The following is a 24,920-nucleotide window of genomic DNA, read 5'->3' as shown; positions in this document are numbered from 1 at the left end:
CAATCAATGTCCTACACACAAGGAGAAAAATCTTTGTGGACCACAAACATGTATTAATGTCTTAAGACAATTTCTCATTGCTGGGACAAAATACCTTACTCATAAATTAAAGAAGAAAATGTTTATTTTTGCTCACAGTTTGTAGAGGGCTGCAAGGCAGAGGAGCATGGCAGGGGAAAAACAGTCTACAGTGTAGGAGGCAGGAAACAGTGAGCCTTCCTTCTTTCCCTTTTTATTCCATCCAGGCTGCAAGCCTGTTGGCTGATGCCACCCACATCCAGGGTGGATCTTCCCTCTTCAGTAAATCCATCACCCACACCTAGAACTATGTTAAACCAATCATTTGTCTAATCCAGTATCACACAGCAATGATCCAGTCACTCCCAGAAGTCCCACCCATGAGCACATGATACTTTGGAAGGGATATATAGATATATGCCATAACACTAATAAAACAAAATTTTAAAATGAAATCAGTTGGATATAAAGTGAACAAAAACCTTTTCTCCTTCTACATGAGAATTTGGCCTTTGGGAACTTGCTAGCTTTTGTTTCCTCAACAAACTTGATAAAATTGAAAAGGTAACTGTATTATTAGATAACATTTCTAATGGCAAAATAATCCCAATTGGTGAACTGTATCAGAAAGCTATCTGGTAAAATTCTTAGGTTTCTCTCAATTCAATGATTTTTGTAACTGACATGTTCCTTGTGGAGACCTTAGAAGCACTGACTGTGGATTTATGAGACACTGTCTCTTTTAAGAGATGGGATTTCTTTGCCAGGTTCTAGTCTATCCAATTTTATTACTGTTGTCGCATATTTGAGCTCTCACAGGGAAAGATAATGAAAATAGGTTAATCTTGTAATCTGCTAGAGGACTGCTGCAAGGGGGCCAGAAACTTCTGATGTTAGCTGCCTCTTTTTCTACATTTCTAAATTAACCCAATGCCAAGAATGGCCAGTGGTTGTTTCAGGAGTATACATTTTAGTTGAATCTGACAAAATATCCCAGTGAATGTTTCCAAAGAAGAGCACAGTGTCTTGAATTAGAAAGGTAGTAGTTAAAGAAATAAAAAGAGGTGAAATTATAAATATATTTTAAGATTTACAGACAGGTTGGATGTAGTTATTCATGGAAGTGAAACAATAATGGTGATTTCAAAATTTTTAATTTAAGCCAGTTTTGTAGAATTGTTATTAACTAGAATAGGAAAGGTCATGTGTAGAAAATATCTGATACATGGTATTGGAAGTTCTATTGTAAGCTCCTTATTAGGAACCCAAATAGGTTTAGACATTTATTAAACATTCCAGTGAGTTTATTAATTAAACAGTTGGCATGTGGGATTAAAAGCAAAGAACTAAGTCAAACATAATCTTGGGTACCATTGACAAGTAGTGTATAAAGTCCTTGCCTGTTAAGGTCATGACCATAGATGGAAGAAAAAAGCCCAATGACTTTGTCTTGGGAAATTCTAATGCTATGACATCTGGGAGATCACAAGGAGCACCAAGAGAATGCTGAGAAAGAGTAGCCAAAGTATTAGGAATGAATTTAGAAGAGTTTGTAAACTACAAGAAGGCAGGAAAAATTGTTTTAAGGAGTCCAGAATAATCCATTATATCAAATAGGCTGATAAGTCAATTTAAAATAAGGCAAAGCATTGAGTCTGTATTTAATCTCGTATTCCTAACCAAAACAATTTTGGGGGAGGGGAAAGAGGGGGGTGTTCTTTGTGAAAGCCTGATCAGAGCAGGTGCAAAGAAAATTGGAGGGAGAAAAGTCATTAGACAGTTTTGTTATGGAGGGGAGCAGAGATAGAGGACAGGAGCTGTAGGTTGAATGGGAACAGGATGTACTCTTTATATTTATTTTTCTAAGATTAGATGAATATGGAATATTTACATATTGATAGGAATTATGCAACAGAAGGAAAAACTGAGGCACAGAAGAGAACAAAGATGAAGCAATGGCCCTGACATTTGTAGAGTGGTTTCTTATATAAAATTAGGAAAACTGGCTTTAGAATGGGGCACAGGCTAGAAGGAACAGGTAATGGCAAGCGAGTGGTGGTGGAGCTTGTGGAAATGTTCAGCTGTTTGATCTTAGTGCCTTGGGAAAAATGAAAGAATGAAGATATTTGAGAAAGTGTTGGGAGTTTGAGAAGAGAATGTGAGAGGTGGAAATTCAGACAATGGGACATGGATGGCCCAACGAAATGGTCCTCTTTGGAGTTTCGCCGTCTTATATCTCAAGTGAAGCAATTTAATTGGCTGCTCATGTTTATTTTCAGCTGTTCATGAGTAGGATGGGGGGGGAAGTAAAACAAATTGTGTTGAGGGTTTGTAAAAAGAGAGTGGTCAACAAACCATGGTGTTTTTGCCATGTTAAGGCAAGTGAGATCATGAGAGAGGTAGGGGTGAGAGTGGGAGGTCAGAACAGAAATTTTATTGAGATTGGAATATTAGTGTGAATTATCTCAAAAATTTGAAATACTGCATAGAAATTGTAATGCTTGAAATAAAGATCATGGAAGAGTTTCATTTTTGGAAGTGGGATTCCCAGAACATGGCTCTTGCAGCTGTCTGGCTGAAGAAGGTAGAGGACAGATCACTGGTGGTGCTCATGGAAGTGACACATAAGGATGTTGAAGAGATGAGGAAATTCCCATGGATTTCAGCATGAGGAGTATTGAGATGAATGAAGGGAACTAGCAGAAAACTGAGTGAAAAGGATGGATCTGAGGACAAGCAGATGACTACACCAAGTAAAGGGTTGTGTTTCTAGCATAAATTTTGTGAAGTGTTTTTAAATGAATACATTAATAATATATAATGAATATGATTAATACATATATTTAAAGACCAGGGGAGTGATAGAAGAAGGTTTATCTATATCATCTAATTTAATCCTTAGAACAACTGACATATTTTGTCCCCATTTTGCGGATGGGGAACAAAAGCTCTGAGCCATTAAAACTTATCCTAATCATAAATCTAGTGCATAGTCAACATTTGAATCTAAGTTTATTTGACTTGATAGCTGACATCTACTCCTCTATAGCACATAGATTTAAAAATTATTACTAACTATTCACTGCTTTGAAGTCAATTAATATTAATATACTATAAATATAAATATTGTGTAGTCAAAAGAGGAAAATGTAGCTGGTTTTCTTTTGTGAATTGCTATGTATTTATTACTCCCAAAACTTGTGCTTTAACACAATGATTTATTATTTCCTATTATTCTGGAAGTTAAGAACTCAGATTTATGTTTCTTGGGGTTTTCTTTTGTTACCTAAGTGAGGACCACTTCCTCGGTTATACTCTACTGGCAGCTGGATGAGGCTGGATAGTTCAAGAGGGTTTCACTTAAATAGCTGGCTTCTTGATGTTCATTTGCATTTATCTCTAGTATTTGGCTATAACTTGAGCTTTGTCATAGTATGGTGATCTCAGGGTCTACAGGCTATTTCTTACATGGCAACTGGCTTCCATGAGAATGAAAGCAGAAGTGCCCTAGTCATCTGGGACCATCAGCATCACTTTTGTCACATTCTATTGGCCAAAGCAAATAAGAAATTCAGCTCACTTTCAAAGGGAAGGGACATCAGTACTGCCTCCTGATCTGAGGAATGACATGCATGCATAGCTAAGAAAAGAACTTATGGCAGCTGTCTCTACACAGGTCAATAACAGTGGGAAAAAACTCCCAACCACCTATATTTACCAAAGTAAATTTTTTATGATTAACCCATTTGGGAAATACCACACTGAGAAAGATTTTATGGAATACTATATCTTATATAAGATCATTGAACCTTCTTATAAACTACCGGTGAGAGTTCAGATTAGAATGAGTTTTCTGGTGGACAGTGTGACAATAATTATTAAAAACTTTAAAAATATATTTATATGCTTTACCTAGAAATATATATAGGGAATATTATATGGGAAATAGTTTATGTGGTAGCATGTTCACTGCATTACTAATAGTGAATGTTTATATATATTTTCAAGATATAATAAACAGTCATATCTGCCCTACTAAATATGATAGTCACTAGCAAATTGTAGGTGCTTAAATTTAACTTGAAATTAATTTAAATTGACTAAAACTAGAACACTTCAGTTTTTAACTAACACAGGCCACATTTCAAGAGCTCAATGTAGGGCAGGGTCTACCTTATGGAATAGAATATAACATAGAACAGTTCCATCAATTCTGAATGATTGATGAATCACTTACACATTATTTAGTAGACAATGGCTGTAAATTTATGAATAGAGAAGTGAAATGTTCAGAAATGAGAAGATTAATTTGCTGGCAGCTGCTAGGCTAGACTAGTGTGGGAGAAATGGCAAGTGGGTACGGTAACTGAAACACTTCTTTATGCAGATCAGGAAATGGGGAATAAGATTTTGAACCAATTGACAATATCAATGGGAATCAGGAGGAAAGTGATACTCTTTAGAGACTAAAACTGGAACTTGCACGCTACACTGAGAAGCTCAAGAGTACAGTTTTCAAAAGTAAATCTATTTTTAAAATGGAGCAGTCCAGAAAGAAAGTGATTACAGTAAAATGCTGGTTCAGATTTTTCTTAGGCAAAGATTTAAGGAGCAGAACTATTATGGCACTAGAGATGGCATCTATTACCATGACCTTTTAGCTGTGTAAGGTATAAACTCACATTCTACCACGTACAGACATTTTTCTGGTTGTTAGACTACACAAAATACCTACTCATATAAGAAAGAATTTAAATGAACACTCTAAAGATGATTATGAATAAAATAACTATTTATAGTAATCAACCTTTCTGATTACTTACCCTTAGAAACCTTTTATAGTTTCTTCCTGGTATTATTAGCATTATCTCTATGTTGATAAAAATCACAATCTTATATTTCATAAACATTGTTGCCTTTTATCAAAAATAATTTAATCAGTTAATAGTTGGAATGAAACTTACAGAATGAATGCTTATATCTAGTTGAATTAAAGTTCTTTGTTAATGTATGACTTTTGATATTTGGATAAGGAGAACTCTGAAAAACAAATTATATTGCATAGCTGATAATGGAGAAAAATATTTATTTATTTATTATTTTATTTTATTTTATTTTACTTGTTTTTTTTCTGCTACCAGGAACTAAACTCACAATCTTACACTTGCCAGGCAGGCACTGTGCTACTGAGCTAAATCCCCAGCCCTGAGAAAAATATTTAAAATGTTCTCAATCATTGAGACACTTGTGATAAGAAATATTTTTAATTGGTGATTTTTCTAAAGAAAGAAAACATATGATATTACATTTGATTACATAGCATTTACTTCCTTGTCCAAATTTCCTGAAAAGGGTGCTAAGTATGCCATTTAATGGTGATAAAATGTATATTTTTTATCCATAATGCTCTGTGGAACCACTTCACAGAACAGAGACTGACTTGAATCTTTGTATCTACCTCTGTTTTATACATGCACACAATACACATATATTTTCACACATGTATATATTTTACATGCATAGTAGTACTACAGAAAGAATTGTACTAGACCACATGTAATTAGCTGTTTGTGGAATACATGAGAAATATTATTAAGAATATATTTGTGTAGAACACACAGCTACTCTAGAAACACATATTGGTCCTATATTGTATATGTTTATGTAATATGATATATAGTATACATTCATTTAATGCAGCACATGTTCATCTTATTCTATTGTAAATTTTATTATATATTCTACATATCTACATAAAGCAGCTACATTGTGCTTATTATGTAGCTGACATTGTTCTAGGTACTCTAAATATATTATACCTTCTTTATCCTTGTATTGCCCTATGCAATTGATACTATTATTATCCTTATTGTATACAAAAATAAACCAAGGCACTGAAAGGGTAGGTAGCTTGCTTAAGGTAAAACATCTATAAGTGGCAGAACATGGATCTGTGTCCATGAAGTCTGGTTCTTGAAAAGGTCCTCTAAAATGCTGTAATAGCACAGACACTTTGTAATATTTGTATTGGATCATGGTATCATCAATCTCTCTGTGTGTCTGTTTTATGTATGTGCATATGGTACATCCATAAAGTCCACATTAGATTTATTTGTTCTCATATATTACAGATTTTTTGGATTTTTCTTAGAATTTAGAACTGGAGAAAACATAATGTACATAATATACTGAGAGAAATAGTGTCATCAGGAGAAGTCTATGCAGCTGATTGTCAGAGAGGTCTGCCAGGTGGCATTTCCTTGCGGAGTTAACTAAGTGCTAGTGCTACTTGGTAAACCTAGATACAACCAGACCTTTGGTAAAGGAAGGGTATCCCAATGTGTTTCTCTGTTACAAATCTTTTCTCCCCTAACCATAGCAATTCGATAGCAACACATTATTTTTTGAAACTAAGGTAACTTTTCCTATTCAGAGAAGCTTAGGTGACTTCATATGAATGCCAGTTCTGGTGTACAGCAGTGTGTGTGTGTGTGTGTGTGTGTGTGTGTGTGTGTTCATGTGTATGTGTGTGTATGTGTAGCAGCAAATATATAACATCTCTGACCTCACTTACTTCATTTATAAAACTGGGTGAATCCTAGTTCTTTGGCTATGATGATGATGAAGTGGGTGAATAGATATAAATGATAATGTCTGTGCCATAACTGCCAGTACTCCTTCAGACGCTGCTAATTATTAGTGCTGAACCTTCAGCATTTACAAATTAATGTCAAACCTGCTGGTTTTGATGAGACACTTTACACGAGTTCCTCAGAACTTCCCACCTTACAGAAGCACATCATTTGTTCAAACAATGTTTTCCTGAAGAGTTGGCTTTGGTGAAATCACAGTAGCACGTTATTCTAGATTTACCTGAAGTTACTATTTGGCAGGTCGCTATGAACTGGCAACTTAGCATACCAGCCCTACAGTTCTACAGTCATTTTGTGAAGTGAATTTTAGAAATGGATTTTGCACAGTTTAACCTAGAGTTCCCTTTTATAGCTGTGGTACAATTTATACTCACTTTTAAGAAAGGAAAAGGTTCACTAAATATTGCCTTGCCGTACATCAAATGCAGTCTCTGGATCTAGACGTATATGTTTGTCTGTTATTAAAATCTGTCACGTTTGCCAATGAAAAATTTTCACGAAGCCTTTTTTACTGCATTCTAGAATTTATGCTTATATTATTTTATCAAATCAGTTGCCATTTACCAAAACTTTGTTTCCTTTTTGTCATGTTTATGATTGGCATTTTTGCAGGCATTCACTGAAAAAATCCATTCTTTCATTACTCAGGTTAATTCCCAAATCACACCCTTTCCAAATGCATTCTTTTACCTGTAAAGTATGTATGTGCATAAAAACATTGTTTTAATATTTAGAAGTTTTAAAATTTCTTGAAGGGAGAAATTATTCCCTTATATTTTATTTTAAGCAACTGCTAACATGAGTCATAACTTACTGAGTTCTGTAAAAGCTTAATTACTGGATAATCTCTAATTGATCACATAGAGAAAGTGGTCATTATTTGAATATACTATGCTTTATGATGCTTGATGATATTTTAAAACCATTTTCAGGATGAAAGTTCAATAGAAAGTGATGAATTTGACATGAGCGATTCAACACGAATGTCAGCTGTGAACTCTGATCTTAGCTCCAATCTTGAGGAAAGAATGCAAAGCCCCCAGACTCTTCATGGCCAGCAAGATGGTAAGCCTTTCAAATCAATTGATCAAACAGACAAATAAACTAAATGATAAAATACATCAATGAGTCAGAATCTATTAAGAATAACCGCCTTAATTCCTGTGTCCATTTTCTAAAATCTGTTTTCTATGTGGATTTTTTGTGTGTACTCAGGTTAAGTCATCCACTTTGTTATTTTTAACTATAAGCACTTTATTCTAAACTAAAATGTGTTAGACTGATTTATAAAAAGATATCAGTTATAAAAACCCAAGAATATCCATGTATTGCTCCCTGAATTTAAAATGTGTTATACCAATGCAGTTAAAGTTTCTGTTTTAATGTTTTCTAGCTTCAGGTTTTTGGGTAAAAAAAAATGGTGACTTTTGACTGAAGAGTTTAAAGATGATTAAAAAATAGTGTGATGATTTAAAGATGATTAAAGATTCATTTGGGTATTTTCCTGTTCCCTGAAAGACTAGATATTGAAGGACAATTTTACCAGAGTGATTTGGCTGAGTAAAAAGATACTTTGCTATGATTTTTCACCTATTTTATTTAGTTCAAAGAAAGGAAAGAAAGATAGTGATTATTTATTCTTTAGTCCACTGAAGATTCCTGAATTATGCAATTTTTTTTTTTTTTTTTTTTTTTTTTTTTTTTTTTTTTGCGGTATGGGGGATTGAACTCAGGACTTTGCGCTTGCCAAGCAGGTGCTTACGCCACTGAGCTATATCCCCAGCCCCTATGCAATGTTTTTTGATAAGAAAGGAGCTGAACAAGACAGACAAAGTAGGCATGGTAGTTGACAATTTAGGTCTAACATTTTCACTGGAAAACTATCTTTGTAGATTTTTGTTTTTATAAGTTGTAAATTATGTATGCAAATGTGTTGTATTTGGCTAACTGTGGATAAAAATTATGCTTATAAAAATGGTTATAATTTCAAATATTACTCTTAAGGGAAAGCACTTTGTCATAGTGGCTTAATATATGCTTTGCTAGTAGGATATATCTAGTTATTTGTTTCTCCAACTTCTGCCTAATTGCTCCCTCACCTGCTGGATGCGTTTTCCTCCTATTTCTCATGAGTTTCTGCTTATCTCTCCTCCTGCATCAAAGGTTTTCCCATTCTTCTGGGAGCAAGTAATTTAAAAACACAAGAATTTATTTCTTATAGTTCTAGAGGCTAAAAGTCCAAGATGTAGGTACTACTAGACTACATCTGGCGAGAGCCTGCTGTCTACTTCCAAAGTGGCACATTGTTGCCATATCCTCCAGAGAGAAGAATATCTCTACCTTTCCTCCAGGGTCCAAGGGCTGGAAGAGAAAGAAGAGGGGCAAACTGACTCTGTCCAGCCCTTTTATCAGAGGACCTAATCCCATTCATAATGAGCCCTCATGACTCAATCATTTGCTGACAGCCACATCTCTTAATATGGTTGTATTTTAAGTTTTAATGTAAATTTGGAGACAAAATCACTCAAACCATGATAGACCCCACATTACCCCTTCATTTGTCATCCCATTTATTTGTGCCACCCCTACAATACAACTTACAGTGAAGCTCATTGAAAGAGTTATCCTTTAGTTTTCCTTCCTTGTCTCTGCTTTCTTTGGTTTGGTTCTAGTAGGCTCTTTCCATCCTTCTTGAGGACAGCACCAGCACGTTGCATGTTGCTACTTCATTGGGCAATCCCTAGTCAGCATCTCCCTTGACACTGATGTTCAAGGAAAACATACCCTGTGTTTCTTGGGGGCTTTCCTTTCTTAGTTTCATAGCCAACTGTGTGAACTCATTTTCACACCAGATTCTGTGGATGTGAGAGACTTACAGAACAGGATTGTGTCTATCTGTGGGTGGGCTACTATCTAGGAGATGACACCAAATCATGTTGTTTTAATACCATCTATAATTATATGAATCCCAAATATACTTCAAGCACTGAGCTCAGGACTCTTTTTTTTTCCTGTTAACGTTCTTAAGAGGACTTAGTACTGGATGCAACTATGTCACTTTTGTTATTTCTGAAACTTTTCTTCTATTACTTTTGTCATTCCTTAGTTGTTCTTGTTGTAGAATAAAAACACCATACTAATTAATATTTCTCATGCTTTTTTCTTTCATTTGCTTCACTTGAGAGAGTTCTTAGATGCTCCCTTATTTAAATGATTTATATTATGTCTTAAGTCTCTTTTCTTTTTACTGGAACACAGTATCCAAACATGCGCATGTTAAAGGAAGATGAGTTTGTTTTGGCTCACAGTTTGTTGAGGTTTCCGTTTGAGGTCCCTGGGCTCCGTAGCATAGCATATGGCAGCAGGGAAGCAGAAAGTGTGGAGTCAGGAAATAAGACTTTCCAGGCCACACCCTCAGTGACCTGCTGTTTTGGACCAGCCTCATCTCTTAGGAGCAAGTCAGCTTTCAGTGCATACAATCCCATCACCTTCCCCTAGCCTTGCTTAGGAGTGCATGAGGCTTTTGGGAGACCATCTAACTATAAACCACAATGCACCATAATTGTGATTTGTAAATAAGTTTCACATATGTCTTTTTTCTCATCTTCTCCCTTATAATGGCACTCTTCTAAGTAACTCGCACTGACAACTTGCTGTATACTTCTTATTTTCCCTTGTATACATACACAGATGCACTTACACACATATTCAGATGACTTTGCCATTGTTTTATAAAAATAATATGTTTTAGATCTGCTTTACTTATCTCACATTTTCTTTTAGAGCTAAGAGATGTATATATAATGATAACAAGAAAATCTTACAGTCCTTGACTACATCTAACCTACAGTCTAAAGGAATAAAAGTAGTTCATCTGACTAATGTGAGAAAATCCATTTCTCTTTAAATAGTAAGAATCTATAGTAATAAAACTCTTAGGCTATGTGTATCATTTTTAGATTAGTAGGGATGTTGTGTGTTAGGCCAAGACTGGCAGGGTCTTATTGCTTTTTGTAAATGGTTTGCATTAGTCTTTGGGAATTGTTAGACGGCAAGGACTTCTGATAGAACAAATCTAATTTTGGGTGAACATCCCAAATGTGGCTTCAATTTAAAGTAGTGTAGGCCAGGGTTTCTCAGTCCTGGCACTATTGACTCATAAGTCTTTGGAGTTTATTTTTTATGGGCAATTCCTGCACATTTGAGGATATTTAGCAACACTTTCACCTCCACTACTGCGTGATAATAGCATCACATCCTCGGGTTGTGACAGCTATGATGTCTCCAGAGATTGCAAATGCCTAGGAGAAAATTATTCTGTGAACAAATGATATAGGCACAGAAGAGTCTGTGTGAAAACCAGCAGGGTGGAGCTTAAAGAGAAACAATGGAGAGAAGTTTAAAAGTAGAAGTTAAAGCAAAGGCTAAGAAGCATTTTCCAATTAACTTTCTATGAGGATGGAAATATTCTGTGATAACCCTATCGAATATGGAAGTTATTATCCACGTGATGGCTATTAAGTGCTTAAAATTTGGTTAGTGTGACTAAGGAACTATTGTAATGTTAATGCCTTATAATTTCAACGATTGCTAATTTAAATTTAAATAACCACATATGACTGATGGCTTTTCTATCAGATTGTGTAGTTCTGGAACACGATTTCATTTTGACTCGATAGTAAATTTCTTTCTCTATAATAAACTGGATATTTTCAAAGTTTTCACATAAATGGTAGAAGAAACTCTTATTTCAATAATTGGCATAATCTACTTAGTGTATCAAAAATCTGAAAATAATGCAATTTTGAAATTTTATGTTAAAATGTTCTATTTTCTCTAACAATAAATTGATTAGTTTAAAATCTTTAAATAAGTTTAAGTAGTGTGTTGTGATTTTTTAGAAATCCTTTCACATGACTAAACTATGACACAACTAAATGCAAATAATGTCTTTATTGGGTATCATATAAAATGGTAAAGAAAACGCTGTTTTTACATTTTTTACTTCAGGATTCTAATGAAAGATTTGCACTCTATTCACCAAATACCAAAGGATATCATGTACAGTCGGGGGGGTGGGGGGAGGAGGAAAAAGGGAGAATTCCCTGCCCTAGCCTGGATAACTACATAATGTTCAAGGCATAAACCAGAATGAAAAATTTCTAAGAAGAATGTTACAAAATTACCCTATGGTATTTAGCTTGTTTGACTTATTTTAAGTTCATATCACTTCCCTAACTCAATAAAATCAAAGATGAAAATACATAGACACTCAAATCTTCAGATAGGTAGCATTTTCTCATCAGTTTTGGTTTAGAAGAAAATATATTACAGTGTGTAATTTTTAATAGGTGTGAAAACATCTTTTGGTGAAAATCACTGTGAGCGTGTGTACATTTGATTTACTCATAAAAGCGTATGATCTTTCAAAGTATCATGAAATGGAGTTTATGGAACTTATTGGCAAGAAAACTTGGTTGTAGAATGGCTGTCATTCACAGAATTTCAAACAAGCATCCCCAATTTTAATGGCCCAAAGTATCCTGTATTTAAATAGTGACCAATTGGTGTACAGCACTGTCCTACCATCCACTTAAGAGATTAAGGGTAGAAATGTTAGTGGCTGTGGATTTAGCTCAGCGGCAAAGCGCCTGCCTGGCAAGTGCTAAGTTGTGAGTTTGGTTCCCGGTACCGGAGAAAAACCAAAGAGTAGGAATGTTTTCACTTATGTTTCTTCCTTTAAATCTCTATTCCTAAAAATTTGTGGTAGCATGGACTAGCTCAAAACAATATTCCCTTCTCTTAATCAATTATTTATTTTATACTAAATGTTTGTTTACCTTCTAATAACAGCTCATCTGGTTGTTATTTATTGTCTCAGTATATCAGGCAAAAGAAAAGTGTCAAATTTAAAAACAGCTTTAAAATTGCAGTTCAAAATAAGCATTTTATTTCATTTTGGGAGAATACAATTTTCTAAGAACTAATTTAATTATTTTTCTCAGTTAATATTATACTATAAACTACTGATATTTTTAAGAGAATATTTTTGCTATATTAAACTGGAAAAGATTACTAGTATCAGCAAAATATTTCCTTTTGAATTACAACAAGTGGAAATTGAAACATACCTTCAAATTCTCTGAACATCAGTTTAATCAGCAATAAAAGTAAGGGCTTACATAAAGAAAATGCATATTTTCTTTAATACTCAAATTTCATTGATTTTGATCGTGACCTCATACAATATCGCTTTAGGGAGAACATAACTGATGCCCTTTGATAGTGATGTCAGTTGAATCAGTGGAGTAATATACAGGCGTTTTATTTATCTTTTTGTCTTTTTTTGGTGGGGACAGGGTCTCAGTGTGCAGTTCAGGCTGGCCTTGAGCTCACTTTGTAGCCCAGGCTGGTCTCAAACTGGCAACAATCCTCCTATCTGAGCCTCCTGGGTGTTGGGATTACTGGCATGCAACACCACGCCCAGCTATACAGCCTTTTTAAAACATAATTATTTTGTTTTGACTTTGCAGTTCGATGCAGTAAAACAGGGATATAATCTGAGAAGCTCACTTTTAGGTGACTGCATCATTTTGCAACTATTGTAGAGTGTGCTTAACACAAACTAACACAATCCTGACATCACTGAGCAATATAAACTTAGAGGCTACCATCATATATGTGGTCTATCATGTCCTAAAATAGTACGTGCCTCATGAGTGTACTTCATTATTGAAGCAATTATTTGTTTACACTTAATAGATAAGTGTTACCAGCATCTGTGTGCGAAGTAAATGGATTTGGTGATATCTATAAACAACTGTAAGGGAGAAGGTGCGTGAATTGAGTTCTCATTAAGAACTGATTCTTCAACATGCACTTCAAATTCTACTTGTGAAGGATTTTAAAAAACAATATATTCTAGGCATATTTTTCATTCAAGGGTGACTTTGGTCATTCTGTTAGCATAGAAATGCATAGTTCATTTGCAGAATTTGCAAATTTCTCTCTTCTCATAATATTTACATTATAGAAGTGTTCTGGTATGCTTCAGTTGGTCAGATTATTTTTGATTAAAAAAACTGCAATTCAGTGTCTAATCTGCCACTAATATTAAGCTATAGTGTACACATGTATATTTTTAATTTTACATAATCATGATTAATTATAAATATTTTGAGGACCTTTAGGTGTTATTTCACCACTCAGACTTAGTAACTTTTAAACTAGAAACATCAGTCTAATAAAAATTAAACAGCAATTAAGTTGTTACTTTAAACAATATATAGTATAAATATATTCTAGGTTAATGAAATAACAAGCTAATATTTTACAGTTATTTAAATTGCTTACTTTTGAATAAAATTACAATATACCTATAAAAATGTGGTAGCCCTTGATGTCAAAAGGTCAGAAGATGATTTCCAAAAATGTAGAAAGCTTTCCTACATTTAAATTCCTTTGTAAAAAGCTGAATCCCACTGTTACCCCTTAGTCTTTTAAGGCCTGGTTAGATTAAAACAAGTGACTAGAACAAATATCTGGTCTTGGTTACTTTTCTCTCATTGCTGAGAGAAGATACCAAACATCCGGAGTTAAGGAAGGAAAGGTTTATTTAGCTCACAGTTTGTTGAAGTTTCAGTTCACACTTGGCTGGCTCCAAGGCAGGGTGGCACATGGCAGAGGGCAACAGTTCATAGGAGCAGAAGACAGTGCAAGCAACAAGGGTGAAAAGGGAGGAGTGGTGGGCAACAGCCTCTTTCCCTCCCTTACATTGTATGCAAACTACCTGCTTCAGGGTAGGTGTAGCACTCTCACCCATAATCCCAGCACTGGACCATAAATCAATCATAAACTCTAGAAGTCTGCTCCATGACTGCATGAGGCTTTGGGAGGACATCTGGACACAAATCAGATCACATCTCCATCTAGAGCCCAGAAATGGATTCCTGCTTTCAAGGCTAAATAGATATTTGGCAGGAGAACTTATTGTCTTAACACATTACTTTCCCCAAGTAATAATTATAATAAAGAACATGGGCCCTAAATGTGTGTTATTAAGAAAGCATTTAAAAACAATTTCTGTGTGAAATAGTTTTTCATTTTCCAATTTTCTGTATTAAATATTTTCTTTGACCCCTATGGCTTCCACAGCAGAAATCTTTGCCTCCCACTAAGATATACTTCAGGTACCATTTATCCAAAATAGGAAGCATATTTTAGGGTTTAACTCACCAAAAAGGGGAAATGTCCCATTCAGAAATACAATTTTTTTCCTTTTACATTATTTCATTAGTACCTGTTTGTAATTCATGCAGTTTATTGTCATCTTGGGGAGTAGCTACATGTACATATTACAGCTTTTTTCTTTTCTTTTTTTTTTAAATAAAAGGAGGAAAACATTAACAGACAGACAACCTTTAACCAAATAGCAAAAGAACAGTACAGACAGTACAGAGTTACAAACAAAATGGTAGGAAATTAACAATGCTTCTTGTATTACATATTGATATCTTCAAAGTGGTTTCTCATGAACACAGATAGAGACATGCAATATTGATCAATCAAGGACTCACTGACAGTTTCTTCCAGCAAAGAAATAGAAGACAATAGAACAACTATGTTAACTATCCTGTATATACATACATACAAAACTTCTCCTTTCCCTTCTCTTTTCCCACATCCCATTTGCCCTTTACCCTTGAGTGTTTTCCTATCATTTCACAATGTCTATCATACCTCCTAGTTTAAATTAATTCTTTCAGGTTTTACACTAGTGAAACAATGCGGTGCTTGCACATGCAGGTCTGATTTATTTCACTTATGAGTATGGTCTCTAGTTGTGACCATTTAGCTATAAAGGCCTCGAGTTTATCTTTCTTTATAAGCTGTGTAATATTGCATTATATAAAAGTACCACAATTTTCTTATCCAATCCTCGGTGGATGGACATTTGGGTTGCTTCCACATTTTAGCAATTACAAATTGTGCTGCTATGAACATAGGTGCACATATATCACTGTGATACGATGTTTTTAGATCTTCTGGGAAAATACCCAGAATGGGAATAGCTGGGTTGAATGGGACCTCTAGACCTAGTTTTCGGAGGAATCTCCAAACTGATTTCCACAGTGGTTTCACCAGTCTGCATTCCCACAAGCAGTGGAGAAGGGTTCCTATTTCTCCACAGCCTCACCAGCATTTGTTATTGGTTGATTTCTTAATGCTAGCCATTCTTACTGGGGTAAGGTGGAATCTCAATGTTGTTTTAATTTGCATTTCTCGAATGACTAATGATATTGAACATTTTCTCATGTATTTATTTGCCATTTGTATTTCCTTATCTGAGAAGTGTGTATTCATCTCAGTACAGCTTTCTTTCTTTTCCCCTCCTTCCTCCCTTCCACCTCCTCTGGTTCTCTAACCACCTTTTTTCATACCTGTTTATACCCTTTGTCTTAGCACATGTTGTGGCTTATAATGTTTACATTGGTTGGTGCTATTATGCTCCTGTACATGGCATACCTTTATTCATCTCATGTTGCCTTCCCTTTGCCCATACTCCTCTGTTTGTTCCTTTGGACTATTTCCCTATTGGACAAGATTTATCTCCTTGTTCCTTTCTATCCATCCTTTATCATTTTCTTTGTTTGTATTTTGCTTCATTAAATAAGGGATACCATACAATATTCAAGCTTTTCGTCTATTTCCCTCATCATCATGTCTTCCAGTTACATTCATTTTTCTCCAAATGCCTCAAATTTGTCATTCTTGATATCTGAGTTATATTCCACTATATATAGATGCCACATTTTGGGGTGCCAGTCGTCTGTTGATGAGTATACAGTCTGCTTCCAGGATTTAGCCCTTAGGAATTGTGCTACTACAAACATTGGTATATACACATTGCTGAGGTATGATGACTTAAGCTCTTTCAGGAAGATACCTAGCAGGGAGAGAGCTGGGTCATATGGAATTTCTAACTTCAGTTCTTTAAGGAATCTCCACACTGATTTCCATATTACTTATGCTAGTTTGCATTCCCACCATCAATGCAGCAGTGTTCCTTTCCCACCAGAGCACACCCGCAATTGCTATTACTTGAATTCCTAATGACTGCCATTCTTTCCAGAGCAAGACTGAATCTCAGTGTTGTTTTAATTTGCATTTCTCTAGTGGCTGGAAATGTTGGGCACTGTTTTCATAAGTTTTTGGCCATTTGTTTTTCCTACTATGAAGTGTCTATTTCTCTTGCCCATTTATTGACTGAGTCTTTGCTTTTAGCTGGTTTAATTTTTTTTTTTTGAATCTTTTGTGTATTGTAGATAGTAGTCCTTTGTCTGAGGAGTAGCTGGCAGAATTTGTATTCTATTCTGTAGGTTGTCTCCACTCTACTAATTAAATCTTTTCCTGTACAAAAGTATTTACTCTGATAGAATCCCACTTGTTGATTTTTGCTATTTCCTGTGCAATTGAGGTTCTATTTAGAAAATAATTTCCTACTCTCATGTCTTCAGGCCTTTTACCTATCTTATTGTCTAGAAGACTTAACGTTTCTGTTTTAATTTTAGATATGTGATCCATTTTGATTTTAACATGGTGAGAGATAAGGGCCCAGTTTCATTCTTCCACAAACAGATAACCAGTTTTCCCCGAATCACTTGTTGATTAGGCTATCCTTCCTCCACCTTATGCTTTTGGATGCTTTGTCAAAGATCAAAGAGTTGCATATATCTGGGGAGGCCTCTGTATCCCCAGTTCTGTCCCATTAATCCGTGTGTCTGTTTTTGTTACAGTACCATGCCATTTTTATCACTATTCTTTGTAGTATAGCCCGAGGTCTGGTATTGCTATGCCACCTGCTTTGAACTTATTGCCCCAAATTATTTTTATTACTCAGGGTCTCTTCTTGGGGTTCCATATGAATTCTAGAATTGTTTTCTCTAGATCTATGAAGTATGCTATTGGCATTTTGATTGAAACTATACTGAATTTGTATAACAGTTTTAGAAGTTTTGATAATACTGGCCCTGCCTATCCAGGAGCAAGGGACATCTTTCCATTTTCTGATGTACTCTTCAATCCTCTTTTTCAGACTACTATAGTTTTCTTTGTAGTGGACTTTTACTTCTTTGATTAGATTGATTGCTAAGTATTTCATTTTTCTTCAACCAATTGTGAATGATATTATTTTCTTTTCTTATGATGATAATATTTAGGAGATTTATCCTTTTTATTTAAAGAGAAAAAATAGAGTATGAAAAGAGGTTAGTAGGAGAGTTACAATAATTAATACATTACATATTGTCCTTGTAGTACTTATTCAGAGTACATGATATAGTCATGACATCTTGTCCAAACAATATTAGCACAAACCTTTCTTTTCAATGAACTAAGAGAAATTAGCTGCGTAGCTCTCTTAACTATCTTGTGTACAAATATATTTTTTCCTTTTTCCCTTTCTTCCTTTCCCCTTTTTCCCATCTCAGTTTATCTTTTCTTTTGAACAGTTTCTTCCAAATTCACAACATATATTGTATGTTTTGGATCTTATTTACTCATTTAGTTTCTCACACTAGTGAGATAATATGATGTCTACACATATGGGTCTGATTTATTTTATTATGAGAATGATCTCGAGCTGCATCCACTTACCTATAAAAGTCTCCAGTTTATCCTTCTTTATAGCTGAGTAGTACTCCATTATAAATAAAAAAAAAACAACACTTTTTTTTTATCCATTCTTCAGTTGATGGGCTTTTCAGTTGCACCCAAGATCTAGCTATTACAAATTGTGCTGCTTTAAACTTGGGTGCACATATATTGTTGCAGTATGATGTTTTCAATTCTAGGAAGATCTCTAGAAGGGGTTAGCTGGCTTAAACGGGACCTCTAGTCCTACTTTTAAAGGAATCTCCACGCTGATTTCCACAGTGGTTGCCCCAGTCTGCACTCCAACCAGCAGTGGAGAAGGTTCCTTTTATCCCCAAGCCCAGGCAGCACTTGTTATTGGTTGTTTTTTTTGTCGACAGTCATTCTTTCTGGAGTGAGATGGAATCTCAGCGTGTTTTAACTTGCATCTTTTGAATGGCCAATGGTGTTGATAATTTCCTTCCATCCTGTACATTGGTGGTGTACACAAATGATAATGGTTTTTGTATGTTGATGTTGTATCCTGCTAATTTGCTGAAATTAGTTATTAATTCTAAGAGTTTCTTGGTAGACTTTTTTGTGTCTTCCATGTAGAGTATCATGTCATTAGCAAATAGTGATAATCTGAATTCTTCCTTTCTTATATGTATCTCTTTTAATTCTTTCCTTTTCATAATTGCTCTGGCTAATGATGTATATATAATCATTATGATATATTATATACCATATACATAGTATATGATATATACATAGTATATGATATATATCATATATAATATATATGATATTTATAGTATGTCATAATATATGTGTATATATTATGGTATATGTCTGGCTGTCCCCCAAAAGGCTCATGCAGTAATGGGGGCAGATGTTTTGGAGGCAGTTGCATCTAGAATGTGTGATTGATTCATAGTGCAATGTTGGGATTTGGGATGTGAGTGCCACACCTACCCTAAAGTGGGTAGTGTGCATATAATATAAGAGACAGAAAGAGACATGCCCCCCTTCTTTTTGTTTTTGCTGTCTTCTGCCATCATTAACTGTTGCCCCTCTGTCATGTGCCACGTTGCCTTGGAGCCAGCTAATTATGGACTGAAACTTCCACAAATCGTGAGCTAAACAAACCATTCTTCAATTAGGGTTACAGGAGACTTCTCACCACAGACCCTTATGCCCAGAAGAATGTGGAGTGAATTATTTCAAGCCCTAAAAGCAAATAGCTTCCAACCCAGATTAACTTACTCAACAAAGATATTCTTCAAACTAGATGAAGAAATAAGGTATTTCCATGAAAAATACCAGCTCAGAAGATTTAGTAGTGCTAAACTAACCCTAGAGAAAATACTCAAGGATATTCTCAAAACAAACAAATAATTGGACACATTTAAGAACACAGAGGAAATTAGTGCGGTAAGTGGATAAAGAACAACAACAACAAAATCAGGAAAAGTAAAACAAATGATATTCTGACAGATAAAGAAGGCAATAATAATAAATAACCAACACATCTCAGTAATATGTACCAATGTTAACAGCCTCAACTCTCCAATCAAAAGACACAGACTGGCAGACTGGATCAAAAATCAGAATCCAACAATTTGCTGCTTTTGAAGAACCCATCTAATCCAAAAGGATGTCCATAGATGTAAAATTAAAGGATGGAATATAACATTCCATGCACCAGGACCCCTAAAATAAGCAGGAGTCGCAATTCTAATTTCTGACATGGTAAACTTCAAGTTAAAATGGACTTGAGGAGATATAGAAAGTCACTGTATACTAGTTAAAAAACAGTCCAATAAGAAGAGATATCATTGATATATATGCAATGAATACTGGAGCACCTACCTTCATAAAACAAAAACTTCTGAAGTTAAAAGATCAAATAAACATTAACACAATCATAGTAGCAGATTTTACCACCACACTTTCACAAAAAGACAGATCACCTAAACCAAAAGTCAATAAAAATTTTCAGAGCAGAACCACTCTCTTGAACATATGGACTTAATATAGGCATACATTTTCAGAGATATAATTTTAAAAGTTTGCTTCTTGAATCCTTAGGTGTACTTGGGACAATTGTAAGGTTGTGAGAGGTTTAATATTTCCTTTTTCATTCAACAAATGTGCACTGAATACTAGAATAGATTAGGTATTGGAAATATAAACAAAGATATGACTTATTAGGAGAAATCAATGAAATATGGCAATTTCATATGATTCAATTTAATATTTCAAGCTTTAAAATAACTTAGAGTAGAACATTAAGGATATGAAAGGAAATGTTTTTGAAATTGGGGTGCATTTCTGCTTCAGATAGCAATGATCAACACCTATGTTGATGACACATATCTTGACTTGTACACTTGTAAAATGGCCATAGTCCTGTGAGGGTACAGAAGAGAATAAATTAAAAATAGAATATATACTTATGAGACAAATAAGTAGAAAAGGGATATGACAGAATCTCAATTTTTATTCTATCATAATTCAGGTTACATGCTAAACCAGCAATTTATTACATTGAGAATTTATTTAAAAAATGCAGACACATAGGTTTCATCTTAGGACAGATGACCAAGGTTTTCATGTGGGATAAAAGTATGGGAGCAATGCTCTAGACTGTATATTTAAAGATACTTCTCACCATTCTACCCAACAGTTCTGGAATATTAAAATAGCAGCAATCTGAATGGTAAAGTCATGTGGGTACCCTTCATGCTCAAAAGCTGTTTAGCCTGTACCTTTAGGTTACCTTTTGAATGCGAGTTAATTTGCAAGGTTGTTTGAGTTTCACTAGCTGTGTTTTTGTGGTTAAAATTGCCATGTGTACTAATTCTTTAGTATTGTTTCTAAATGAACTATGAGTGTTCTAAGAGGTTTTCATTCTGTTTTCAATCATTTATATGGGTAGTACTCATGCTGGTTGTAATTTGTAAATTAAAAGCATACACACACCTACACACACACACACACACACACACATACACACACATATACCATGCAACGTTCTTTTACTGCTCAGTGTGTATGTGGGTAAAATTTTAGTAAAAACAACCTCCTGACAAAAATTACTCTAACTTGGCTGAATAGAATATAATTATTAAAGCATATAAGCCAGCAGTGAAAGCAATTACTATTTAAGATAATTGGAAAAATCTTATAAAACATGTTTTAATAAAAATGATGTAAAACAGTATACTTTATATGAAATTAAATTTAGTGATTAATATTTTATTATGGTGAATTTTAAATAGAAAAGCGATTAAAATGTTTTCCAGTCTGAACACTTAATTCCCAAGTGAGTTATGTTGTCTTGTGTAAGTCATTTTCTTTTTCCTGCAAGTTTGTTTTCGTTTAATTGTTGGAATTGTTTAGGAGACTTGGCATAGAGCAAAAATTATTAAAATAATTTTTTAAAAAATACAAATGTAGTAAAATGTTTGACTTCAAAGTTAAATCTGTTCTTAATAGTGTTATTGTACTTAATTCTTAACTTGCACGTGATTCATATATTCTGACTTAAAATACCTGAAAATGACACAATACTGTTTTTGTTTAAAATCAAATTGTTTTAATATCATATTGACAATAAATTACATGATAATTTTTTAAATTCATTATTCTGAGTCAAGGTAGTTACATGGTATATATGTTAAAGCTCTCTTTATGACAACATATAAGCTACCTTTTTAAGTAACATTTAGAAAGCAGGAAATTGGAAGGGATATTACAACGAATTCGAGGAAATTTTGATTGTTAAATCCTTTTTAATGCTGTTTTGTGTATAATGGTTTAGGTATATGCATTTAATCATTGGAAATTGCTTTTAAACAGTAATTATCCAAAAGCAGAACAGCAGTTTGGTTTAATCTAATGCAGAAGTGCAAAAAGAGATGCTTAGTTATGCTTTTATTTAAAATGCTTTAGCAAGCAATATTATTTTTTCCTTACCTTTAGAATTGTATTATTTGAAAGTTTACTCTACTTCCCTACCTTAAACTTTTTCCATTTTGGGAACTTTAGTCATATTACATAAATACTCTTTAATATAAATGAATGCTTGTTTACAGCCCTACATTATTTATTTTAGTCTGAAAGTTGCCATACATCAGAGACCAGTCTCACTCAGGTCTGATCTTTAGAAAAATTAGGAGAAATTGGCTTTGTTCCAGGTTTACTTTGGAGAATCAAATAAGATTAGTGAAGGATATCAGATTAATTTGTAGTTTTACATACTTGTGAGTTGGTTCTTTGTTTTGAGATATCACTCTCAGGTTTGTCATTATCAGCATGCCTGTTTGCTTGCATGTATGTTTCCATAGAGTCAATGTTCAAAGTTTCAGAGAGAGGTCGCTTTTGGAGAGGCCAAAATCTATTAGAACCAAGTAACTGATAAAAATCCTTTAGTTTCTGAATATTATGTTATAAGTGTTAATGCATAAATAAGATTGAGTCCTGTGTTTCTGGAAAGATATTAGAAAATACATACCTTTTGTGTATGTGCTCAAATGGATTTTTAACCTCATCCATATTGAACAGTTAGAACCACCTTAGTTTTCTCAGTTTAAGTGTCTTAATCAGCTGTCTTTTTCTTATTTTTTTGTTGTTACTATCACTTGGCTCTTCTTTATAAACTCTTACTGTAAAGTTAGCACCAGTCTGTATTTGTTTATAGCATTTTTGTACTAGTTTGGGTCTGCAAATACTACTATTATTTTTTTTAGAAAACTCCATTAGTATTTTTGTTTTTTATTTTTATTTTTTATTTTTTTATTTAAAAGAGTAAAAGAAGGATAACATAGTAATAGGGGCATTTACCAAATTACAGACAAAGTGGTAGGACAATATCAATGGTTGTTATTTTACCTATTGGTATCTTCAAGATATTTTCTCAGGAAAACAAATAGACAAATAACAGTGAATTACAGACAAAAATGGTAGGAAATTATCAATGGTTGTTGTACTATACTTTGGTTTCTTCAAAGTGGTTTCTAGGGAAAACAAATGGAGCTATACATGAGTGATCAATTAAATAATCATTGACCATTCTCAATGGTTGCTGTTGAAAACACATAGTAATAAGCATACATCCATTTATAAAATAGCATATGAACAATAGAAACATTACAGAGTTATGGACAGATTGGTAGGAAATTATCAATGGCTGCTGTAATACATGTTGGTATCTTCAAAGTGGTTTCTCAGGAAAACAAAGATATGCAACAAAGATCTAACAAGTAGTTACAGGCTAAGGGTTGTGAAAAATAGCAGATTACCTCCTCATCAGTGACTCCTTTCACTGAGGTGTGATGGCTGGAAGGAAGGCCAGGACTGAAAAGGACTGAGAGACTATCACCAGTGTCCAGCAATAGGCTGTTTACTTTTTCCTCTACAGTCATGATTACGTGGGGATCCTCCTTGAAGATAACGGTCTGGCCAGAGGGAGAAGGCAGAGTATGCCCTGGGCCCCTTCATTCCTGTTAAACCAGCTGGTAGGAGGGGTCTGGGCTCTGGGGCCTTCACTTCAGAGGGCAGTCCCACCTCTAGCAGTCACCTTTACAGTCAGGGCATGGCCCAGGGGACTTCTTAAGGCAGTCCCTCTTGAGGTGGCCTGGATTTTGACAGTGGTAGCAGATGAATGTAGTCAACGAGTTCTTCTTGGGGCCCCGAGAATCAGACTTAGGGTCTGTTTCTCTTAGTGCTGCAACAAAGGCAGCTGTTTTTCCTCAATCTCCTTGTTCTCTCTCCTTGGCCTCCTCCTCCTCAAGGCTATAAAATACTGAGGAGGCATTCTTACTAACATCTCAAGTGAGCTATCTGGGGCAAAAGCCATTTTTTGTAGCTTTTTTCCTACTATTTGGGGCTGACTGAGTAATAAACTTATCTTTAAGAATAGTTTGTCCCTCTACTGAACTGGGCTCCAGGGAAGTATGCTTTATCAATGCCTCTTGTTTAAGAAAGCAGAGGGGTGTTCTTTCCAGCCTCTCAGTGCACTGGGATCCTGCAACCAATTAATGTCCTCTCCCCAAATGTCAACACAGGCAGTAGGAACATGTGGATGAAGTCCTCCGCCCGCTAGTCAGTCTCAGCACCATCAGGTGCAAAGTTTTCCAGGCAGGTAACCTAGACACATACCTTCTCCATGAAGGCAGTTCTTCAAAATCTGAATATTGGGCACCCATGTAATCCATGAAATCTCGGTACAGACCTCTCCAGAGCTCCACTCGCTCCTCCACTGCAGCCTGTACAGTTAGGGGAAGAGTGGCCTCCTGCGGGTCTCCCCAGGTATTGAGCAAGGTCCTTCTGGTTTCCAGCTGCCGAATGGCTCCCGCATCCCCAGGCAGCTCGACCTCTGAGTTGTGGGGTGTCAGTACTCTCATGTTCTCTGAGTCCTTGTTCATCAGCTGCTCCTCTGCAGACTCCGGACCTTTCTGACTCTCAAGGGCAGGGCCAAGAGTGACCAGCCAGGTGGCATGTTTTCCCAGAGGTTTCTCCATGTTGGGATGGTTCATGCACGTCTCTGGGCGGGCCTATTGTGTCAGCGCTTCTCTGTGCCATGGCGTTTCTTGACTGCTCTGTGGTGGCTGG

At 35.1% G+C, this 24,920-nt stretch overlaps 1 protein-coding gene across 3 annotated transcripts in view; it reads left to right on the top strand.

The window, feature by feature from the left end:
* Nol4 (nucleolar protein 4) overlaps positions 1–24,920 on the top strand; it is a 325,024-nt gene that overhangs the window by 107,123 nt on the left and 192,981 nt on the right. For all 3 annotated transcript variants that reach the window (XM_005372768.2, XM_005372767.2, XM_005372770.1), the window contains one exon: positions 7,604–7,736. In XM_005372768.2, coding sequence (XP_005372825.1) covers positions 7,604–7,736 — 133 coding nt within the window. The remainder of the gene's footprint in view (positions 1–7,603; positions 7,737–24,920) is intronic.

The sequence above is a fragment of the Chinchilla lanigera genome, unplaced genomic scaffold, assembly GCF_000276665.1.
Source record: "Chinchilla lanigera isolate Chin_1 unplaced genomic scaffold, ChiLan1.0 scaffold00001, whole genome shotgun sequence".
NCBI lineage: Eukaryota > Metazoa > Chordata > Mammalia > Rodentia > Chinchillidae > Chinchilla > Chinchilla lanigera.
This window is presented reverse-complemented; position numbering and strand designations above follow the sequence as displayed.